This window comes from Emys orbicularis, chromosome 22 (assembly GCF_028017835.1).
Source record: "Emys orbicularis isolate rEmyOrb1 chromosome 22, rEmyOrb1.hap1, whole genome shotgun sequence".
Lineage (NCBI taxonomy): Eukaryota > Metazoa > Chordata > Testudines > Emydidae > Emys > Emys orbicularis.
The window spans coordinates 22,668,569-22,693,940 of NC_088704.1; the positions used below are offsets into that span (position 1 = coordinate 22,668,569).

The following is a 25,372-nucleotide window of genomic DNA, read 5'->3' on the forward strand; positions in this document are numbered from 1 at the left end:
TGAAAGAACAACCATAATGTTTTGTTCAGAAGTGTTCATAACTGAGGCTTTACTGTAGTTACAGAGTGTTCTCAAATGCATAAAATACACTAAAAATTAATGTTTTTTCTCAGACCTTGGTTTTATAGTACTTCTACATGTAACTTTTTTAACAATAGTAGTTAAAAAGTTTTATTTTGAAATTTATCCCTTTGAGATCTGAAACTCTTGACCTCTCTTGGGTGGAGACCTTCATCTCTCCCTCCTTCCTGGGGATTTTCCAGGCTCCACAGTTCCCTGTCTACACTGTGAATTTCCCAGAAGAAAGGACGTTTATTTTTAAGGTGAAAGTATTAGAGAAAACATATTAAGCTTACCAGAGATCATCCAAACCCAAACAAGGGCTCTCGTAGGATTCAGTCCTTCAAACCCCACCAAGTGGGGTGTTGTAGTGCCTTTTTTTGTTTTGTTTTTGAGGTCACAAGTTTATAACACCTGTTCAGAAGAACGCTCATGAACTGTGCATTCTTTCGTTTATGCAGTTTGGGCCTTTGTCTGGTGATCACCTGTTTCATGAGGAAAAGATCAAAGATCCCCTCCTCAAGCTGAAGGTTCAAAAGGCTGACTTGCATAACCAGAGGGGGAGGATACATTTGCCTACTCCTCCCCTAGAGAAGTCCCAGGAAACCCACTTAACTTTCCATAAGTACATTCTTGTGTGTCACATTGTTTCAGATGTTCCTTTGAAGCTCATAACACTTCCCAGTGTTTACCTTGGTCATGTCTCCCACAGTGGAAGTCAAATACAATTCCTTGATACATAAACTTTCAATTTTTTATACAATGGACTCCAAAGCTACTTGAACTTAATTCAGTAAGGTTTTTCACAGATATTGCAAGAAATTGCCCTGGATGTCACAGAATACATTGTGAAATATTGTGGCTACAGGTAATTTCAGTCAGTCTTTTGTTTTCAGTGTTTTTCTGTTTAAATAAGAGTGCCTTCTGTTCAATATATTTTATTTTCTTTGTTGTTGTTTTTTTCTCAACTCTGCCTCACTCATCTTGTTTTCTTTTTTTCTTCTCCTTCTTTTCCTTTTTCTTCATCCTCCTTGTTGTGCATCTGCACTAAATTTAAAACATGTAGGGATGCCTATTGAGATTATGCTCTTCATTGCAAATACTCCTACAGTTCTGTTCCTGAAGCACTGCTTGAGAAACCACTCCTCTCCCAACTCAGCATGCATATGCTAAGGGTTTATTGGGGAAAACCTGTGGCACTGGAAGATCAAAAGCAACACTGTGTTTATTAATGGGGAGTTGATGCCTTTCACCTTCTTCTCCTTGAATGGATAACTACACCTTTCTCTCCTGATGGATTCTCCATTCAGATTGCTGAATCTGGAGTCTCTCTCTGTTTGTTCACAGAGGAATTCTTGACTAGCGATTACAGTATAGGACTTGGAGTTATGAGAATAGATTTTCCTGAGTGACAAAAGGAAAAAACGCATTTTGGTTTTTGTAGAGATTAGGTTTTGCAAAGCCTAAGACTAATAGAAATGTTTCCATGAATTTTTAAAACCAAATGAAACCAATTTAACTGAGATGTTGGCAGCATGTTTTGCATTTTGTGTTGTGTGGAACCCTAAAAGAGCAGTTGATTAGCCCATTTTCTTTATTCAAGTTAGTAGTGAGTGCCAAATAGTTAAAATCTATTACTATAGACTGTTAACCTCTTAACACTCTTAAAAAATAATTGTTTTAGAAAAGGTTAAAAATATTTTTGAAAAAAAATCTTCCAGTGCTCTTTTTACCCTGTGTGTGCTTCAATTTCCTCATCTGTAAAATAAGTTAATGGTTCCCTTCCTTGCCAGAGTGTAAGGACTGACTTACTTTATTTTCTGTAAATGCTTTGAGATTTTTGGATAATTACTTGTACTACAGCAGCTTAGTAGAAGTACATACTATTGGAATATTAAAGTATATTTATACAATTCATCCTATTTGTTTTACCCCATTATTCCTAGTTATGTATCTTTCCTAAATAATGTCTCCTCCTCCTTGGTTTTAACACCTTTTAGCTATTTGTAGGCTCCTGGCTCTTCTACAGTGTTGTCACTTAAGTAAAATATACATATTTAGTTCTTTTAATCTTCACAAGTCATTCCTTCCATCGTCCTGATAATTTTTGTCATTCTTCTCTGAACTCTCCTTCTAGTGAGTTACTTTATTGGTCAAGAGTGCCCAGGAGAGAGAATATTATTCCAGATGCAGTTATTCCAACGCTTTGTGAAGAGATATTATTTATTTTGTGTTACAGTAGTGTCTTGGGGCCTCTATCATTGATAAGAATTCTGTTGTGGTAGGCCCTATGAAAACACATCATAAAAAAGATGGTCCCTGCCTCAGAGTTTTAAATTCAAGCTGAAGATGAGACAAGAGTGGACACTACAGACAGATGGAACACAAGAAATAACAGTCAGACAATACTTATTAGCATAATAAGAACATTAAAATGGCCATACTGGGTCAGACCCAATGGTCCATCTTGCCAATATCCTGTCTTCCATCAGTGACCAATGCCAGGTGCTTCAGAGGGAATGAAATAGAACAGGGCAATCATTGAGTGATCTGTTGTCTACTCCCAGCTCCTGGGCAGTCAAAGGCTAGGGACACCTAGAGCATGGAGTTGCGTCCCTTGGCTAATAGCCATTGATGGACCTATCTTCCGTGAACTTATCTCATTCTTTTTAGAATCCAGTTATACTTTTGACCTTCACAACATCATCTGGCAATGAGTTCCACAGGTTGACCATGCATTGTGTGAAGTAGTACTTTTGTTTCTTTTAAACTTGCTGCCTATTAATTTCATTGGGTGCCCCCTAGTTCTCGTTATGTGAAGGTGTAAATAATGTTTCTTGTTCACTTTGTCCGTACCATTCATGATTTTATAGACCTCTATTCTATCCCCCCTTTGTTGTCTCTTTTCCAAGCTGAAAAGTCCCATTCTTTATAATCTCTCCTCATAAGGAAGCTGTTCCGTATCTTTAATCATTTTTGTTGCCCTTCTCTGTATCTTTTCCAATTCTAATGTCTTTTTTTTAAGATGCGGTTACCAGAACTGCGCACAGTATTCAAGATGTGAGCATGCAATGGATTTATATATTGGAGTTCTGATATTTACTGTCTTATCTATCCCTTTCCTAATGGTTCATAACATTTTGTTAGCTTTTTTGACTGCTGCTGTACATTGAGCAGATGTTTTCAGAGAACTATCTACAATGAGTCCAAGATCTCTTACTTGAGTGGTAACAGCTAATTTAGAGTCCATTATTTTGTATGTAGATTTGGGATTATGTTTTCCAATGTGCATTATTTTGCATTTATCAACATTGAATTTCATCTGCCCAGTCACCCAGTTTTGTGAACCCTTGTCAGATTTATTTGTAGACTCTCGCATCTCCTCTGCTCTGTGTTTTGTGTGTGTCTAAATCCAAAATTGTATTGGCATTTTTTGTTGCTTTATTGCTTTGCACATGTGTTTAGTTTGCTGTCCACTATTACCTAGAGGTCTGTTTTTAGCATTATTGCTTTTCAGGTTTTTCCTTTCCACTGACTCTTTGGATTTTTTTTTTTTTTTTTTTTGCTTAAGTATTATTTTTATTTGTCCATCATGTTGTTTTTTTACCCATGCTTTCAATCTTACTAACTTGCTTTGCAATATTTTTTTCAATGGTGTTTTGCTGTTTCTTCATCTTCAGAGCCATCTAAAAATCCATGTAATGTACTTTTAACTTCTAGGTCATTATTCATTTCAGGGATAGGACACATGGAAGGTAGTAACTGCAGTCTTAGTTGTCTGGGTTCTGGAGCATGTTCTGGACTTTGCATAGCTTTAATACAAAGGTTGCAGTGACTTTCAAGGAACTAATGCCTTTAGGGAATTCTGGTGACAAATTGTGATGTTAGAACTCGATGGAATTAATTAGATAACTTGACTGTGTCCTTATATTTGAGATAACTATATGCTGGGCTAAATAAACTCAGAGGCTGGAGTGTTTTTTGGGAAACCAACTTTGTGTTAAAGGTGTTTGTCCAATTCATAGGGAGCATTGCAAATTCTTCTGATTACACTGTAATATGCTCTTTGTCTTCTCTTGTCCGTGGCTTTTATTCCCCATATTTCGGAACACTGACTCCCTCTGCTGCTTAGGGGAAGGATTGGTGGTTTCACCCATGAATAATTTTATGTTGTTTTAAATGCTTCAGTATTTTCCTGTTCTGAAGTTAATGGAAAACTGAATTTGGAGAGAGTATAATAACCTGACCAGTAATCAAGCTGTTGTTGTTAAAGTTGAGATAGTATCTAAAATAATGTAATTTAAAGTTAGGGAATGGTTTAACTAAAGGTGGAATTTAAAAAAAAAAAATTATTTAGTTAAACTGGTGCAGCTTTGTGCATGGATCAGTTTATATCCATAATTCACAGATGAAAGTTAAATTGATATGAATGTATACATGTATGTTTGCTGTACTTCACTTCAACTAAATTTGCTTTTAAACCGATTGAAGTTAAACCAGTGCAATTCTTTGTAAACAGGGCTTATCTATTATGTGTTTGTGGCTTAACCTTCCTCTAGGGCAGGATATTTGAGAGAAGTGGTTGAATGGGATAACAGATCAAGGGCTTGAGAAACAGAAGTAGCATTTTTGTCAGTATATGGCACTGTCCTTATGAGGACAGTAGCCAGACAGCACAAGGATTTGTGTACTTTCTACCTAAGAAGTAACTTGCAAATTAGATCCCTTTAGCCAGGCAGGGTGTGAGGATTTGCCAAAATTCATTTGTGGGTTAGCAGCTGTCCAGCATGTCTGTTCTCTGAGACAATTCCATTTCAGTATAATTCCATTTAACTCACAGTGACCCACCAGTATGGATTCCAGACTGTGAAAGATTTAAAATAGCTGGAAAAAATTAAATAAAAGGCTTATTTTGGAACTGATTTGAAATTATCAAAATAGTTTAATGTAATTATTCATTCGTATAGTGGGTGAGCTTACTTGGGGAAAAACAAAACACAAACCTAACACATGCCAAACACATCTGTGTAATCATTTTCCTTTGCACACTTATTTACAAATGGTAAATATTTGCCAAATTCTTTGCCTAATTTTTTGTCTATTAAGATTGTGTTCTTTTAGGGCAGAGACCTTATCTTGATACATGTCTTTAAAGCATCAAGTACATTTCTGGCACAATGTAATGTAATGTAAATAATAAAATAACCTCTGTTAAAACCACCATTGACAAACTACTTATCTTACCTGAGTTGTCTGAAAATTCTAAAGTAGTCAATGCTTTTTGATGTCAGACAGGTGATTATAACTTTTGAAAATTGTTCCTTAATATTTGATGAATAATGTTTCCACTATTGCTTTCCAAAGAGACAGTGGGTGCCATGCACTAGCTGGAGTAAATATTGAGCAAACTGAGACCTCTTGGGGCCCAGTCTGAGCCCTGATTTGAGCTCCAAGTGTGTGCAAAAATAGTTGGTATAATCTGTCAACCTTAATAAAAGCTGTTTTATTTCAGGGGGCAATATCTCTGGACATGTTTACTCAAATGACCTAAATTTTGGATCACTAACTTACCTCACACCCTTATGAGGCACACCAGATTTCAAGGAAATCTGAGTAACCATGTGGAGTTGAGGGAACTAGGAGCGTATTCCTTTAAAAAGGAAAAGACAGTTAGCCTTTACTATATCAGAACTGGCGTGCCACTGTAAAAAAATACATCTGCTGGACTGTACCTGGCAATTGCTATCTGAGGGATAAGCTTACTAGCCAGGGAGAGAAATACTGGGCTGCCAAGCCTCCCCAAAAATCACACCCTAGCAATTTAAACATAAATTGGTTGTTTATTGCATGCTGCATTTAATTGTAAAATGTCTGTCAAATTTCTGTTAAGTAAAATTTGAATAACAAAAAAATTCTTGAATATATTGCTCAACACATTTTAACAATATTGGTCAAATAATAGATTTACCAGATAGTATTTGAACAGGTATAAATCTGGTAGAACACCACCAACTATTTGTCAAATTATTCTAAGAATATCTGTGAAATTGATCCAATGGTATATTAATTAAAAGTTATTTGACAAGTCGTTACTAGTTATATAGTTTGTTATACCTTCTTACCTTTCTTGGCTTTCACATAAATAGGTCATGGCATGTCTTGTCCTAAACTGTCTTGTCTGTTTCCTTTCTTCCTTCTCTGGCCTTTCACTCCCATCTTTTCTCTCTTTACCCTAGTCCACATTGTACTATTCCTTCTCCAATACATTTTCCCTCTCCATTCTACCTCCCCTCCCCACCCCCACACACATATCACAAAATTTCTCTATCATATTACTTTTCTGTCATATCCTATTAGTGTCTTTATCTCTCACCTGGCCACCATAGGGTTTTGCAAGATACCTAGTAACCAGAAGACTAAACATACTAGCTATAGACTGATGAGAAAAATAGGGATTGGGGCAGACACTGTTTGTGCACAATACCCAAGTAAGAAGCCACCCCCCTTCAAAAGCAGGTCGGGGACTCTCATCTAGCTTGTATGCATCTGATAATTTTTGAACCACCCAATGCACCACCACCTACTCCAGAACCTCCAGGCTGCTATGAAAATGAGAGTTTGGGGGGCTCTTCTGTTTTACCCCTTTTCCAGACTCATGACTACCGAGGTGGGTGTGTATGTATACTTTGTTTTTTTGGCTGCGGTATTTACCCATATTCTTACCCAGCCTCTCAAAGCCTCCTCCAGTGAACAGTGCAGTTGACTTCTCTCTGCTGCTGCTCATAACCTTCCCAAGCAAGCAGCCTAATTAAACAGATCTGATTGTTGTGAATTTCACTGCTTCACCAGGTTCTGTACAGAAATTCTGTAAACTGGCCAAATTTGGTTAGTTTTGGCTTTACCACAGCATAGGAAAACGGAGCAGCAGCAGAGGTACTGGAACAGTTTGTCTGCAGACTTAAGAAGGCAGTGTTACATCAGTTACACTCGTTCATGTTTGGAACATTATCTTTGCAATCATAAGGACTACAGATTTAATTGTTTAAAAGTAAAAGCTTAGTTTCTGGAGATCCTGATGGTATTCACCCTGGAAAGCTTCCTACTTGTCCTGGGTGATTTAGCAAGTAGACTTTTTAAGCCTCTATGTTGGTGTCCAGGGTTATCAGTTACGTTTATTAGCAGTACATATCCTGCAAAAGTTAAAAATAAGTAAAATAGCTTAAAAAAAGCAAGTTTAAATATATGAACTTATTATGCCTTTTTATATGATTATATCTTTTTACCTTGCGAAATACTAATACTGTGAAATATCTTGATGTTAGGTGGTTAGGTTATCTGCAATAGATCTGAAAATAGTTTGCTCAGAAAAGGTAACCTTGATGTTAGAGGCCAGTTTGCTTTTTATAAGGGGCTATTTCTTTGATGGATGTGGTTTAAATATAGAAACCGTTGCATCAACATGACATCCAACATATGTATGCAGTCAAATAAACCCTTTTTTTCAATCTGTTTTATAAATAGCGTATTTCTTTTCTGTTCCCCAGCCCTTCAGTGTGTTAAAGGCAGACACAGTTATTCAGCTCTGCACATGTTTTTTATTTTTGTATGCAATAATTTGTGATTATGTTTAAGAACCCTGTCACCTGTTTCAAATTTAAACAATAACCTTATGGTTCAAGGAGCTAAACATAAAGCTGATAAGTGCTGTTTTAATTGTATTATTTGATACCAAGTTACTGATCAAATTGGTTACCATGGAAGTTTAGCAATTTGAAACAATTATACTGAGTTTTCAGAAATAACCGCATATAGAGTTAGATATTAACATAGTCAATGTGATAGATTTGTGTCCAATAATTTTGTTTTGATTTATCTCAGGACTTCACAATTGGAAGAATGTAGATATATTTATTTGGGCTTATAGGGAATTCGCAAATTTGAGATTTGAGTCTAAACTAATCCAAATTATTAAAATTCGGATAAATTATATAAATTTACTGTGATTAAATGAAGTCACGTTGTAAAGTTTTTCATTCTTTTTATAGTCAGTTTTTGGAAAATCAATGTCAAATGCTCAAAGATTCAGTTTTTAAGGTGAGCTTATTTTTTAAGGCGGGGGTGGGGTTTTCAGAAGATCTTGAAGGATTTAGAACCACATGTCCAACTGAGCATCAATGGGATTTGTGCTCCTAAATATTATAGGAAATCCTCTGAAAATCTCTGAATGTTATCGTGGTCCCAACACATGAAAACATTAACTGACTTTATGGGTTATTTTTCTTGTGAAGAAATATGAAATATTAATTTTTAAGTGATTAATATGTCAACAACTGCTAATTACTTCAAACAGCAATGGTTAGATTTACCTTCCCATATACCTAGGTACTGTTACACTGATGGAAACTTCTGCAAGAAAACCTTATTTATCTAGAAAGTGAATCTCCTTATTTCAGTTTTATTCTAAAGACACCCATCCAAAAATCTGGATGCTCTTTACATACATTTAAATACACAAATATGGTGATTAACGTTTATTGCAATGTTCAATTTTTGATATATGTGAAACAGCCTGTTTGCAAAATTTTCACTCCTTTTGCCTTCATGCTGAGGTGCAGTTTGGAAACTGATCTTCTTTAAATTTTATTTATTACTAGTTGAAAATTAGGTTTATAAAACTGATATATTTGTGAGTTTTATAGGCTTATCTTGTTTGTTTGTATAGTATAGAACTGTAGGCAAATCAGGAGTTGATCAACACATATCCACCCATTTTTGTATTCTGAAATTACACATTGCACTGATAAAACTCTGGCAGTTAAATTGTCTAGAGTTCCATATCCACCTTCTGGATCACAGACAATTTAAGAACAGTAAAAAAGATGTGTTGGGGGGGGGGGGATGGTAGGAGAGAGGCTCATTGTGATTTGCTATTGTGTGCTTTAAAGTTTTATGGTCCATGTTGCCTCCCTTGGGAGGATGAAGTGCAAGGAGCATGAACAAGCCCATAAAATTGCAAAGGGTTTACGGTGTATAATTAATACAGAACTTTCTATGAACTTCATATTAGTTTCACTTGGGCTTTTGTCTCACTAACAAATTTTTTTGAACGAAGATTGTTTATAGAATTCAAATGTGCTGATTTTCTTATTGAATCATAACAAGAACTTGTAGGCTGTTTTATTTTAGTATATTTTCTTAGTTTTCTATAGAGGCTGTTTGTGTCTTAGAAAGGTTTTTGAGCTGTGGCCAGGTCTATACTAGGCAGCAACAAAACTTTGTCAGTATAACTGCATCTAATACTGGGAGGGTTGGCTGGAGTAAAAAATCATATCCCTGACTGGAAAAAATATGAAGACAGTATGAACACATGCTGTATGGGGCAAGATTGTCTGGTGAAGCTTAACCCTCACTCTGGGAATTCTCTCCGTGCCATGAACTCTGAATTTGGGCTGATCACTCACTTGTGTCTCATTTCCTAATCTGTAAAAAGGGGGATATATGCTTGCTTCATACTAGTGGTGTTTCGCTTGAGTTAACATTTGTGAAGAATTTTGAAGATGTAAAGCAGTATAGAAGTGTTGAATGTATCAGTAGCAATTTCATATTTAATAAATTGTCTGGTATTTGAGTTTTAAATTAGAACAGCAAAAAAATTTTGTTAGAAAGTTTGCAATGCCAAGATATTTGATTGTAAATGAATGAAAAATATTTGCCTGAGCAGTTAGTCACTACTCTTCACTATGTTCTCCTCGAATATTAATCCATCATGAGTCTGACACTTTTTAATAACAGTACAGTTCTGTGTTGCTGCCATTAAAAGTTGTTATGCAATTTAAAATAGTACTTTATGACTAAAAGTATTTTACATATCTTAGTTTCTTCAGGTGCAACAGAGGTGCATTTTTTTGGTGCTACCTTTTAGCTAGCTGTCAGCACTAGAATCCTGGTGCTACAATGCTCCTGAGAAACTAGGTATGATAACACTGAATGCTGGCAGCAGCAACCTGAGACCCAGTGATCCATGGGATAGCCCCCAACAGCAAGAGCTGATCTCGGGGGGTGCTTCATAAGTCTTCATATAGCTCTGATAAAGGGTGGAGAAAACAGCAGCTCCTCCAAATATCTTTGTATACAGGGTGGGGGACCAGCAGGGGGGGGAAAAATATATTTTTTTTTTACCTCAGGATGGGATGCAGAGAGAAAGTTTCTTGACACCTTAATTGACTGCTTCTTGAAGCAGCTGGTCCTGGAGCCCACAAGAGGAGAGGCAATTCTTGATTTAATCCTAAATGGAGCACGAGATCTGGTCCAAGAAGTGATTATAGCTGGATCGCTTGGTAATCCATAATATAATTAAATTTAACATCTCTGTGGCAGGGAAAACACCACAGCAGCCAAACACTTGTAGCATTTAATTTCAAAAAGGGAGACTACACAAAAATTAGGAGGTTAGTTAAACAAATTAAAAGGTACAGCGCCAAAAGTGAAATCCCTGTAAGCTGCATGGAAACTTTTAAAAAACACCATAATAGTAGCTCAACTTAAATGTATACCCCAAATTAAAAAACAGTAAGAGAACCAAAAAAGTACCACTGTGGCTAAACAACAAAATAAAAGAAGCAATGAGAGACAAAAAGGCATCCTTTAAAAAGTGGAAGTTAAATCCTAGTGAGGAAAATAGAAAGGAGCATAAACTCTGGCAAATGACGTGTAAAAATATAATTAGGAAGGCCAAAAAAGAATTTGAAGAATAGCTAGCCAAAGACTTAAAAAGTAATAGCAAATTTTTTTTTAAGTACATCAGAAGCGGGAAGCCTACTAAACATCCAGTGGGGCCACTGGAAGATCGAGATGCTAAAGGAGCACTCAAGGACGATAAGGCCATTGCAGAGAAACAAAATTAATTCTTTGCATCGGTCTTCACGGCTGAGGATGTGAGGGAAATTCCAAACCTGAGCCATTCTTTTTAGGTGACAAATCTGAGGAACTATCCCAGCTCGAGGTGTCATTGAGGTTTTGGAACAAATTGATAAATCTGTAAACAGTAATAAGTCACCAGGACCGGATGGTTTTCACCCAAGAATTGTGAAGGAACTCAAATGTGAAATTGCACAACTACTAACTGTAGTGTGTAACCTATCATTTAAATCAGCTTCTGTACCAAATAACTGGAGGATAGCTAATGTGATGCCACTTTTTAAAAAGGGCTCCAGAGGTGATCCTGACAATTACAGGCCAGTAAGCCTGATGTCAGTACCATGTAAAATGGTTGAAACTATAGTAAAGAACAAAATTGTCAGACACAGATGAACATAATTCGTTGGGGAAAACTCAACAGTCAGTTGCACACATACAAAATGAGAAATGACTGCCTAATGGGAGTACTGCGGAAAGGGATCTGGGGGTCACAGTGGACCACAAGCTAAATATGAGTCAACAGTATACCAGAGCGGCGCCAGGGTTTTTGCCGCCCTAGGCGGCAGCGCTCCTCCTCTGAGCATTTGGCGGCGGGGGTCCTTCCGCTCCGCGTCTTCGGGGCACTTTGGCGGCGGGTCCCGGAGCGAGTGAAGGACCCGCCGCCGAATTTCCGCCAAAGACCCGGGTTTGGGTTGGAAGCTGACAGCTCATGACCCCCCCATGTAATAACCTCATGACCCCCTGGGGGGGTCCCAACCCCCAGTTTGAGAACCCCTGGTCTAGATAATACTTAGTCCTGCCATGGGTGCAGGGGACTGGACTAGATAACCTCACAAGGTCCCTTCCAGTTCTATGATTCTATGGTTTTTGTAAAGGGAAATCATACCTCACCATTCTACTAGAGAGGGTCAACAAGCATTTGGACAAGGGGGATCCAGTGGATATAGTGTACTTAGATTTTCAGAAAGCCTTTGACAAGGTCCCTCACAAAAGGCTCTTAAGCAGGGTTTCTCAAACTGGGGGTTGGGACCTCTCAGGAGGTTGCGAGGGGGTCACAAGCTGTGAGCCTCCACCCCAAGTCCCGCTTTGCCTCCAGCATTTATAATGGTGTTAAATATGTAAAAAAGTGTTTTTAATTTATAAGGGGGGTTGCACTCAGAGGCTTGCCATGTGAAAGGGGACACCAGTACAAAAGTTAGAGAACCACTGCTCTTAAGCAAAGTAAGCTGTCATGGGATAAGAGGGAAGGTCCTCTCATGGATTGGTAACCGGTTAAAAGATAGGAAACAAAGGGTAGGAATGGAGAGAGGTAAATAGTGGTGTCCCCCAGGGGTCTGTACTGGGACAAGTCCTATTCAACATAAATGATCTGGAAAAAGGGGTAAACAGTGAGGTGGCAACATTTGCAGATGATACAAAACTACTCAAGATAGCTAAGTCCCAAGCAGACTGTGAAGATCTACAAAAGGATCTTACAAAACTGGGTGACTGGCCAACAAAATGGCAGATGAAATTCAATGTTGATAAATGTAAAGTAATGCACATTGGAAAACATAATCCCAGTTATACATATAAAATGATGGGGGTCTAAATTAGCTGTTACCACTCAAGAAAGAGTTCTTGGAGTCATTGTATATAGTTCTCTGAAAACATCCACTCAATGTGCAGCGGCAGTCAAAAAAGCGAACCGAGTGTTGGGAATCATTAAGAAAGGGATTGATAATAAGACAGAAAATATATTGCCTCTGTATAAATCCATGGTACACCCACATCTTGAATACTGCGTGCAGATGTGGTTGCCCCATCTCAAAAAAGATATATTGGACTTGGGAAAAAGTTCAGAAAAGGGCAACAAAAATTATTAGGGATATGGAATGGCTGCCTTATGAGGAGAGATTAATAAAACTGGGACTTTTCTGCTTGGAAAAGAGATGACTAAGGGCGGATATGATATAGGTCTATAAAATCATGGTGTGGAGAAAGTAAATAAGGAAGTGTTATTTACTCCTTCTCATAACACACAAACTAGGGGTCACCAAATGAAATTACTAGGCAGCAGGTTTAAAACAAACAAAAGTATTTTTTCCACACAATGCACAGTCAACCTGTGGAATCCTTGCCAGAGGATGTTGTGAAGACCAAGACTATAACAGGGTTCAGAAAAGAACTAAATAAGTTCATGGAGGATAGGTCCATCAATGGCTATTAGCCAGGATGGGCAGGGATGGTGTCCCTGGCCTCTGTTTGCCAGAAGCTGGGAATGGGCGATAGGGGATGGATCACTTGATTACCTGTTCTGTTTATTCCCTCTGAGGCATCTGGATTGGCCACGCGCAGAAGACAGGATACTGGGCTAGATGGACCTTTTGTCTGGCCAAGTATGGTCGTTCTTATATTCTTAATGTGGTTCTTTATTGCTATCGCAATGTGCTTATGCACAGGTGTAGTAGTACAGTAGAACCTCAGCGTTATGAACACCAGAAGTATGAACAGAGCATTTGGAACCAGAAGTACGTAATCAGGTAGCAGCAGAGCCACCCTCCCCCCCCCCCCCCCCCAAGGCAAACACTGTACAGTATTCTGTTAAATGTAAACTACTAAAAAAATTAAGGGAAAGTTTAAAAAAAAATTGACAAGGCAAGGAAATTGTTTCTCTGCTTGTTTTGTTTAAATTAAGATGGTTAAAAGCAGCATTTTTCTTCTCCATAGTAAAGTTTCAAAGCTGTATTAAGTCAATGTTCATTTGTAAACTTTTGAAAGAACAGCCATAACGTTTTGTTCAGAGTAAGAAACATTTTGGAGTTACAAACAACTTCCATTAGCAAGGTGTTTGTAACTCTGAGGTTCTACTGTACTGATGTTTGCTAGTGCTGAGTGTTAGTGGCATGGTGGTATTGTGACTTTATTTACTTTTAAACTGTGGAGGAATTTTCAGTCCTACAAGAAGTAAATTATCCTCTCTAGGATGCACTTATTGTGCTAGAAATTAAGCCTGAACTTTGGGTATTATTGAGTCACATTCCTCTCACTTTTAGAAAAATCACATTTTGTTTAAGTATGTTAATTGGGTATAGTGTATGTATATAAATCAAGTTAATTAGAAATTGCATATTTGTGGTTTAGTCCAAAAACTATATTATTGTTCCACTTAGTTCCTGATTTATATCCCTTATTTATAGGGTTATGGTTTTATTTTGGAAAAGATGAATCATCTATTGATATTTCAGTGGGAGGATTTAGAATATTTGGTAGCCAGGCAGTTTTTTAAAAAATACCTACGTTTTATATAGCACTTTTCATTAGTAGTTTTCAATGCACTTCACAAAAGAGGTTATCGTCGTCATCTCCATTTTACAGCTGGAGAAACTGAGACCCAGAGAGGTGAAGTGATTTGCCTGAGGTCACCCAGCAGGCCAGTGGCAGAGCCAGGAAAGAATCCAGGTCTCCCGAGTCCCAGTCTGGTGCTCTATCCAGTAGGCATTTCCTTCAGTAGCAATTATTAAATATTATACAATTTAATTATTATTTAATGCAAGAATTCTGAAACGTGGTGAAATGACACAAATCAGTGTGTCAGTGGAAGGCTATAATACCTGGGTGTAAATTGTAGAGGAAGAACAGATCAGGTCATAAATATGGGGAAGTAACATTGTACTTAAAATATTTTGTAGATTCTAAGAGAAGAGGATCATGCAGTAGAATCTTTAGTTATAAATTTCAAATCATAAGAATAAAAATCTGATAGGGTGTAAGTACCAGTTTCTGAATCAGGATAGTGAATGCACAATATTGAGGGAGATCAGAGGTACAAAATCTAAAACCGTAACAATATGTGACTTCATCTACTTGCATATAAACTAGTCAAACGTCATGTCAGATAGAGCTCTGCGAGGACCCTTCTTTAATCCCGCTCCTGCTATTCTAGCAATGGGTCCTCCGGGACCCTAGTCCCAGTGCAGAGCTCTAATGTCAGACATGGCAGATGTGATGCTCCTCAGGGGGACCGAGAGCAGTGAGGCAGTGCACTACCATCTGCCCTTACTATGAGGAAGCCTTGTCTGTGCTTGCCAGGGGTCAGCTCCCCAACTCCATTGGCTACGGGCAATACAAGCATTCCCCTCTAGGCCTATGCAGGCAATGTTCTCTCTTTACAGGTTAGCAATAGGCACACACCAACCCTTGGGCCCTCCGAGCATCTCCTCGGATTGTCCAGCCCCTGATCCACTGGGCACTTGCTGTATTCACAGATCCATTGCTCTGAAAGAAACAGTACAGCCAGTCTTACCAGTTCCACCTGAGGTCACTGCTCCACTTAACCTACTCTTAGGTATATTTATAGTGAAATCAAGTATAAATTTATTTAATAGAGCACAGAGATTCAAGTAATAGCAAGTAGAAAATTTGGAAATATATGGTTATATAAAATAAAATCATAACACTCATTCTAGAACCTAGGCTTAATTAACTAGATACTCTCATGTCTTGTAGTCCAAAGCAGACTGCAAAGAATTACAAAGGGATCTCATAAAACTGGATGACTGGGCAACAAAATGGCAGATGAAATTCAGTGTTGATAAATGCAAAATAATGCATTTAACGCATATTGGAAAACATAATCCCAATTATACATACAAAAGTGATGGGTTCTAAATTAGTTGTTACCACTCAAGAAGAGATCTTGGAGTCATTGTGCATAGTTCTCTGAAGACATCCACTTAATGTGCAGCGGCAGTCAAGAAAGCTAACCATCTTAGAAATTGTTAGGCAAGGGATAGATAATAAGGCAGTAAATATCATAATGCCACTCTATAAATTCATGGTATGGTTACACATTGAGTACTGCATGCAGTTCTGGTTGCCCCATCTTAAAAATATATTAGAAATGGAAAAGGTACAGAGAAGGGAAACAAAAATGATTATGGGTACGGTATAGCTTGCATATAGAGGTCTATAAAATCATGACTGGTGTGGAGAAAGTAAATAAGGAAGTGTTATTTACTCCTTCTCATAACAGAAGAACTAGGGGTAACCAAATGAAATTAATAGGCAGCAGGTTTAAAACAAACAAAAGGAAGTATTTTTTTCATACAACACACAGTCAACATGTGGAACTCCTTGCCAGAGGATGTTGTGAAGGACAAGACTATAACAGGGTTCAAAAAACCTAGATAAATTCATAGAGGATAGGTCCATCAATGGCTGTTAGCCAGGATGGGCAAGAATCGTGTCCCTAGCCTCTGTTTGCCAGAAGCTGGGAATGAGTGACGGGGGATGGATCACTTGATCATTACCTGTTCTGTTCATTCCCTCTGGGGCACCTGGCATTGGCCGCTGTCGGAAGACAGGATACTGGGCTAGATGGACCTTTAGTCTGACCCTTTATGGCTGTTCTTATGCTTATATGAGAGAGAGAGACTAAAAAGACTGGGACTATTTAGCTTGGAAAAAGCTGACTAAAGGGGGTTATGATAGAGGTCTATAAAATCTTGAATGGAGTGGAGAAAGTGAATAGGGAAGTGTTATTTACTCCTTCACATAACACAGGAACCAGGGTCACCCAATGAAATTAATAGGCAGCAGGTTTAAAACGCAAAAGGAAGTACTACTTCACACAACACAGAGTCAACATGTGGAACTTGTTTGCAGGGGATGTTGCGAAGGCCAAAACTATAAGTAGATTTTTAAAAGAATTGGATAAGTTTTTGGAGGATAGGTCCATCAATGGCTATTAGACAAGATGGTCCAGGTACAAACCCATGCTCTGGATGCCCCATAGCCTCTGACTGCCAGATGGTTGGACTGGACAACAAGGGATTGATCACTTCACACTAGCCTTTTTCTGTTCATTTCACTGAACTCTGGCATCATTCTCCTAGGTTGAACAGAAATATTCTTTAATTGAGTGTGGATACATACTAGAAGAAATCAAAATTTTATAGGTAGAAAAGTTAATTTTGCCTTTTATCAATAGACCATTGTGTGGAGAGATAATATTGATCATATGTGAATGGAGATTGCTGTAGTCTGGTGAATCTGGCACCCATAAATTGAGTGGCTGTATCAAGCATAAAAATCAGTTTCTTCTGCAGCTTTGCCTGAAAGGAAACTTGAGTCACAATGGTGATCTCCACAACTCTTTAAGCTTCAGTTCCCTTTGTGATACCATCATCTGTCCCAGATTCCAAATCTACTTTGTCATAATAAAGTACAAGGTTTTTTACCCTGCATAAATTTGTCTAGCTACAGTGTATTCAGTGGACCAGGCAGTAAGCACTGTAATAAATCTAGCTTTCTATATGAATTGTTGAGATCTTTTTGTTAGTTATTGGGCTAGTTGCACCTCTGACCCCTTCTGCTCTCCCTGAGTGCACCCCCATTCAGGCCTGCAGGCAATCACCTCTTTTGGGTAGGAATAGTGTGATTCTCCTATTCTCAGACCAGGCATTGGGCTGCAATACCCTGCTACTAACTGGTTACATCGGTAGATCTGACTTCAGAACCTGCAGTTCTGTTCCTCAGGAGTTATAACCAGTGGCATCCAGTGACCAAAAGGCTTTCTTAAAGCAAAGTATTGTTTGTTTAATATTAAAGCATTTCAGAGAAAATAAGTCTATAATTATTCCTGTTTTACCTAAGGCTTATCATCCCCCTGGAAACTTGGGGAAGGCCCCAGCTGATTCAGACACTATTGCAGGACATGTCTCTGTGTCCGTATCAGTCTGTTTCCTCCACAAATTGACAACTGCCCCCACTCCCTCTCTAGAGAGACCTTTTACCCAGTCAGTGTCCATTACTATGCTCCCAGGCTTGGAAAAACAATTGTGGCTTTGGCTTTGGCTGGGGCCTAGAAATAGCATCTTCACTAAGCCATTGTCTTGTAATTGTCCCCAAAGGTTTGTTGGGAGACTCTTATTTAGAGCTATTGAGTTGCCTTTCTGTTTGTTTTTCCAACAGCTCCCTATTAAGCTAAACCAATACATTTGTACAGAAAGCCCAGTGTAGCTATACAGTGACTATCTTGCTAATCAGGTCACATGCGGTAATTATTACAGATCAGAATTGCTATATAAAATAGCAGCTCCACATTCACCACATCTTTCGATATTTTGCAATTTCCTTTCTAAAAGTCTTATATATTTCACGGGTGTAAATATATTTTGAGCCCAAGTTAAGGATGTTTTCTGCAAATTATAGAGTATTTTAAAAATCTGTAAAACTGAAATGATGTTTAGTGAATGTGGTAAATTTTGTTAAATGAGGTGGCAAACTGTTGGATCTCATGTTTCATTTTATGAAGAGGTCTGGAAATAGGAACTTCCTACGGACAAAGTAACGTGTTTTCTGCTTTCATGCATTTCACAAATTAAACTGCCTAGCTGTGACAGCATTAGCTAATTTGCAACTGCATGGTTGTAACACAGTATTAGAAAGAGGACATTGTCCTTTTGAAATTAAACCAAATTTTGTTGCTGCAGCAAGTAATCGGATTGTATTTTTTTTTACTTCAAAATGTACTTTGGGCTAGAAAATAATCTCTTTGAATTACCTGGCCTGTAGCTGAAAGGCCTTGTCCCAAACTCTCCCCTTTCCAGTCCCCTCTTCTCAGAGTACTAACAGCGTAGTTTGACTTGTATATTTGGGCGGGGGGCACCTCCAGTCAAGCCAATGGGGCTGTGCATGGGGGCAAATTCTGTGCCGGCCCATAGGGGCGCCATTTCAGATTTTGGGGAGGGGGATCTTTAACCATGATTCCAGGGGCTACTTAGGCAACTGAAAACTAATTTTTTTTTAAGATAACTTAGAAATTATCTGACAGGAGCACTGTATCTAATTCCTATATCAAGAAAGAAAATTAAATAAATATTAGACTCACTTGACTCTAATACTAACATGATCTGACATCTTGTGGCAAGACACTTAAGGGACACTGGTTAGGTTTAAAATTGCAATGTATATTCTTTCTCAGATACTCTTACTAAAGTCAGAATGGATCATCGTGATCATCTAGTCTGACACCTGCACGTTGCAGACCACAGAACCTCACCCACTCACTCATGTGGTAGACCCCTAATCTTTGGCTGAGTTACTAAAGTCCTCAAATCATGGTTTAAAGACTTCAAGTTACAGAGAATTCACCATTTACACTAGTTTAAACCTGCAAGTGACCCTTGTCCCATGGTGCAGAGGAAGTGAAAAACCACCAGGGTCTCTGTCAATCTGACCTGGGGGAAAATTCCTTCCCGACTACTCATATGGTGATCAGTTAGACTCTGAGAATGTGGGCAAGATCCACCAATCACTCAGCTCATTCCCAGCATTTCCTGTTCTTTCCTGCCAGACCTGACTATTTTTCTTGGGCTTCTCTGCAACAGTGTTTCCCCCAGTCAGTTCTTAGTTCTTTACTTCCCATTTTATACTCTTAAATTGCTATGGTTTTGTACTCATTTGTTTAATTTACTAATTGTTAGTAGAGTTTCAGATTTTACATAGATTTTTTTTCCTAGTAAGACATTTCACTCTTAAAATGCTCTTCTGTGCTGAAAAAGACAACTGCACGTATTCAAACAAAAGTGATAAGCAAATTGCCTGTGCTGATTTTGCAACCAGTATCACCTTCTGATATACATTGAACTTTCACAAGTCATGAAAGCTGAAATGCTTCAAGTAGGGGATATACTTCTCAGGATTTGCAGATTGAAGTCAAGTGATTTAGGAGCACAAGTCCCATTACATCCTTTTGAAAATCCCACCCATATGTACCTAAATATGAGCTTAGGAAATCTAACTTGAGGCTCCTATTTTTTGAGACTTTTGGCCTATGTATATTTTTAAAACAAGTGACTAACTTTGTTAATGTATTAATGCTGAAGAAATTTTGTTTTGAAGTGACAAATATTTTATGTCACCAAGTTTGTAGTACAGATACAATTTTTGTTCCTGATACTGCAAACGCTTATGCACGTATTTAACTTTAAGTACATGAATAGTCCCATTGAAGTTAATAGGACTATTCCTGTAGGTAAAGTTACATACCTGCTTAAGCATTTATAGGTTCAAGGCCTTAATTTTCAGTACTTGTGCATGTGACTTTGATTATTGTTTGTCAATTAGTATCTCAAGGGGTGGATAAACCCCATAGAATTTAGAGGGAGATTATCACAAGGAAAAGCTTTTTTTTTTTTTTTTCCTTCTCCCTCTTGCTATTATCATAGTAGGTACATCTTATTCAGAAAAGAAACATGATCTGCTAGGGCAAGTTTTCCATTGTATTTATGGGATAACAAACCACTTTAACCTTATTATAGGAGCTTACTCTGTGTGGCACAGAATGCCTTTTGCCATCAATTTCATGTTAACTTCATCACAGTTCTTGTCAAAGGTGAATGGGTGAGATTTCCATTATCAATCAGATGCGAAGAATTTTTTCATTATGTGGCATCTGCTATGCTTAGAACTGCTGTCTAGCTTCTGCTACTGTGAGGCATCTTGATGGCTTAAAAAAGTGTTTTCTTTAGATCACAGGATAATAAATACTAAGGTAATAGGAGTGGAGAATGCTAAAAGGTGACCTCATTTAGCGAATGAATATTGAGCTTAGGAGAGGTGAGGAAGCATGTACGTATCATTAAAGTAACACACTATTTTTTGTTTCTTCAGTGTCATTTGATTAAACTTACCATTCAACAAGATTAAATCTGCTTTGGAGGTCATCAACTCTGGGTGTCATCTCATGCAACAGTATTATTATTTGGATGGTTGGACCATTTTTAGGCCCTACCCTGAGATGGATTTTTCATTAGTAGTCAGTGTGGTAAAGCAGGATGGCAGCTACTTCTTCCATGCTGCTGATTACTTTGAAATGGTCTGGCTGGGTGGTTTTAAGGTTGGCTTTAGCCATTTTTGGAGTTGTGAATGTGTACCTAATTATTAGTTGTTCTTAAACTTTATTTTGGTTTAAAGCGTGCTTATCAGATCACCCAGTGCATATGCAATATTCAAAAAAGCAATTTTAGAGCCTGGCTTATTAAATAGATTCTAACTTTTTCTCTTACTCCATTACTGAAAAGGAGAATTAACTTTAGACCCTTTCTAATATTCCCTCAAACAAAAACATGTGAAAATAAGCTTTAGCTCTGCAGTGTGCCTGTAGAGTCAAGGGCCCTGGTCTGAAAGTGCCCTGTCACCAAGACCCCTTTTAATTTAAATCTGGGGGGTGCATAGTTGGTAGGCCCCATTTGATCTCCATTTACAGAGTATAATATGAGGAGAAACACTTTGTTTTTAAGTATGTGGATTTGAAGTGTTAGGATCTGAGGCCTATCAAGTATTTGTACCTAGTCGTTGCATAGTTCCAAAGCAGCAAGTTGAATTAGTACCCTGCCAAACTTTGCCCCTCTCAGATCACTATTTACAGAAGTCAGTTTCACCAGAAACTTTTTTCAGTCTTGAGAGATTGGTTGTTCACCAAGGAAAACTTCAAGTATTTAAAGAATTTATTCTCTCATTTTATATTTTGTAGGTTCTTAAGAATTCCAATAATTTTGGCTATATCCTTTTCCAAGGAAATTGGTACAAGAGAATTTGTACAGAAAACTGCATTAAATAAGATCGCAGAAGACATAGGGTAGCAAGTACTGGATCCTGGAATAATATCAGACTGGGAAAATTCTTTCCTGTTTTGGCTTTGACATTACAGCATGAACCAGTACCATCCAATTTCTTGTAGAAAAGAGCAAAACCCAAAGTGAAACCAATATTTATGCTAAGAGTTGCACTCAAATATGTTACCCTGAAAGGGCCATAAGAGCTGCTGTGTTACTCCTGAAGATCAGCAGTTTATGTACATGGTTGCTAATGGCATGAATACAACCCATTAGAGTAGACGTTTGTTGTGGAGTTTATCATGAGATCTAATTAAAATCAAAAGATCCAGTGGATCTAGTTTGCTCTCTCAGTTGCACTTTGTCCTGATTGCAGGCCTAGTTGCACATTCTCTATTCTTTGGTCTCTCTGACTGCACCCTCTCAGGTATCTGGCCTTATGCCTTCAGCTCTCTAAGAGCTGGAATTTCTCTGTTTTCCCACTCTTGCATTGGCCCCACTATACTGTGTATTGACTGTGCTTACTCAGCAGGGCCAACTGGATTTGACACCTGCAGTTCTTCCCTTTTGAGAGTCTATGACCAGTGTTAAGTATAATGACCAGACAGTAGGGTTACCAACCCTCCAGGATTGGCCTGGAGTGTCCCGGAATTGGCATCGATCTCCCGGCGACTATTGAAAGCAATCCGGGAGGATATTTAAATAGGATATTTAGAGAAAATGACATTGTCGTCACGGGGGGAGGAGGGAGAATCTCCTGGAATAGCTTCAATCAGAGTTGGCAACCCTACCAGACAGCCTTGCATCAAAGAATTGTTTAATCTTAACAATAGGAATATAGCATAGTTTTAAAATCCTTTTCTCTCTATCTACATGCATGTCTCTTACCTAAAGCCCTACCACCCTGTGATGGTCTAATTTGAGAGACAGTAGTGGGTCTTGGGTGTCAGCCTGAACAATTTCCTGACAGCAATTAATCTCCCTCTGGAAAAGAGTGTCTTTTTATCCAGTCTGAGTTCTTTTATTGTTCTCAGTTCCCAGCACTGCCCTGTGTGCAAAACAGGTTTTGCACCTTGACTGGAGTCATGAGGTAGAATCAGCTCAGGCATTGTCTTTTAACCACTCTAAATTGTTTACTAGGGGATGGCATAGCTTGAGTCATTTCCTCCTTCCTGCTTGTTTTCCCAAAAGTCCTGGTGATTTAACCCGCTATAGTTATGTAGTAAACATCCCAATAACCTGGCCAACACGCAGTAGTCATAAACTATTACAGAACAGCTCGTGTCTGTCACACGCATCACTGCATATCGTATAAAATAATCTGCTGTGCTTGCATGAGCAGTTGATCTAACAGGATGCATATTGTTGTACTTCACATAAGAGAGCACAATCAAACCTTAAAAATACTTGGGCTATTCAGCTACTAGCTTGCACCCAGGTTCTGCTTTCCAAAGTGATTTTAAAATCCTCCTAATCCTGTATTTCTCATTTTCCTTGGTATTGGTTACTGTAGCTGTACATTACTATACCATAGGTTCTCAGCCATGTGTGTGTGTAACTTTCTATTGGTGGGGACTCGGGAGGTCCAGTTAGTTGGCCCAAATTTGGGTGAGTGATGTTGCAACACCATGTCCCAGTTCACAGTACTGCTCACGGGGTCACAAGGCTACAACAAACATGCAGGTTAGTGTCTGAGGACCTCCTGGAGGAAGTGAGTCTCGGCGGGGTGGGGGTTGCGCAAGGGCAGCATGAGTATCTTTTCAGCTATTGTGTGGGGGTGGCCTCCGAGGTTAAAAACATACAAAAATGTTGAGTGGGTATGTGATTGAAAAATAATTGAGAACCTCTATAAACACTTTGAAAATGACTTCTAACATCATGTTGGCTTCTATGTTATGAAAATAAAATGGACTGATATTTGAAACACAAATCTAGTATTTTATAAACGTGGGGTCTGAGAAATTGACCATATACTTATGAGCCAAAGGCTGTTGGGAAGTTGATGTTTGTTTAAAAGGTACATACAGTATATAAAAACATACATAAAATATATAAAATTATACATATTTTGACTATTCTCACTCTGTACACCATCTAGAAGAGAAGTGGGTGGGGTGAGCTAGAACTAACAAAACTTGTGCCTGTTATTGTCCAGAGCACTTGACTGATGCAGTATCTTGCTCCCCTGTTAGTCTCAAACTTAAAGACAATCTAAAGACAGACTCTTGCATTGTGTACACTGAGTTTGGATCCTTATTGGAGCCTTTAGATGCTATTGAAAATAGATAACCATGAAAATGTTAATAGTACTGGGATTTCTACTCTGCTGCAGCTTGGCAAAGCTGTTTCAGTAGCTGAAGAGATACTCAGGATGTCTGCAGATTTAGGCCAGGTATATACTAGAAGAGGTTTGCCAGAAAACCAAACTGGCAAATCCTCCTAGTGTAGATGCAGTTTATACTGGCAAAAAAGTGCTTTTCCCAGTGTAGCTTATATAACTTCTCTGAGTGAAATAATCTATACCAGCAAATATGCAGTGTGTTGAAGCCACGTCAGTCCCAGGATATTAGAAAGACTGTTTGAGATAGCGACAAAGAGTCCTGTGGCACCTTATAGACTAACAGATGTATTGGAGCATAAGCTTTCGTGGGTGAATGCCCACTTCGTCAGACGCATGTGTTGAGATAATATCTTTTATTGGACCAATTTATGTTGGTGAAAGAGACAAGCTTTCAAGCTCTGCATCTTGTTTCTCTCACTATACCAGCAAAAGCAGTTTTTTGCTGCTATAAAAATGTTGCCAGAAATGATACCCCAAGCAACATTGCTATATTGCCACAATTCTAATGGATACCAGGCCTTAGAAAGCTGGCATTGCTTCAGTTTATATTCAGTTAGCATTCAGAACGTTACCTTTTGTGATCATAAGGGATAGATATTTGATGTTTTTAAAATGAAATCTTAAATTCTCCCAAAGTTTATTGGTTTTCCTACTGCCACTTGCCATGGAAAGCTACCTGCTCCTCAGTGGCAAGTAGGCTAGTGGATTTTTCAGGTCTTGTTAATTTGATTTTACTATAACAATTTCCCCCCTCATGTTAGATGTATCATATGTATTCTTTTCCTTCTAGATGATCATGGGAACAGCAATGGCAGTCATGTAAAAATCTTTTTACCGAAGAAGCTGCTTGAATGTCTACCAAAATGTTCAAGTTTACCAAAAGAGAGGCACCGCTGGAACACTAATGAGGTAGCTATTTTTTTTTTCTTTTGATAGCACTTTTCTTGGTGCTTATTGGCTGTTTTCTTGCTCAAGAAAACTCAGGAAATATTGTAGGTGAAATTGTTAATATGGAAACCCATGACCTTTGGTATCTAACAGAAGCTGACTCACTTTCTGAGATGCTTATGTTATTTAATGAGCTTTGAACTGTGCTAGTTTCAAAAAGACAGAATGAGCATGCAGACTAATTTGGTAGGAGTCTGTTCTGTTTGTATATGTTGCAGTGTTTCTCAAAGGCATAGTTAAACTCGACATGTGTCTGATTTAAATGTTCTTACTGTTGTCAGGACTTAATGAAGATATGGCTTTGGTACTGTACTAAACAGTATTGTTTTGAAAATGTGAAATTACTGTTAAAATGGATAATGATAGACTTCCTAGCAGTAAAGCAATACTTATTCCTCCTTGCAAAATGGATTTGAGACTTAGCTAGCTTAGCAACTACTGAGAAACCCTTAAGAGCAGAGGATGCAACTAATAAAGTATTTCAGACCTGCAGTCCAGTTCTAAA

General features: G+C 38.2%; 1 protein-coding gene across 1 annotated transcript in view; it reads left to right on the forward strand.

Annotated features, from left to right (window-relative positions):
• The window catches only part of CAMTA1 (calmodulin binding transcription activator 1), a 929,563-nt gene that overhangs the window by 12,051 nt on the left and 892,140 nt on the right, over positions 1-25,372 (forward strand). Inside the window, exon 2 of the mRNA XM_065421212.1 lies at positions 24,710-24,828. Coding sequence (XP_065277284.1) covers positions 24,710-24,828 — 119 coding nt within the window. The remainder of the gene's footprint in view (positions 1-24,709; positions 24,829-25,372) is intronic.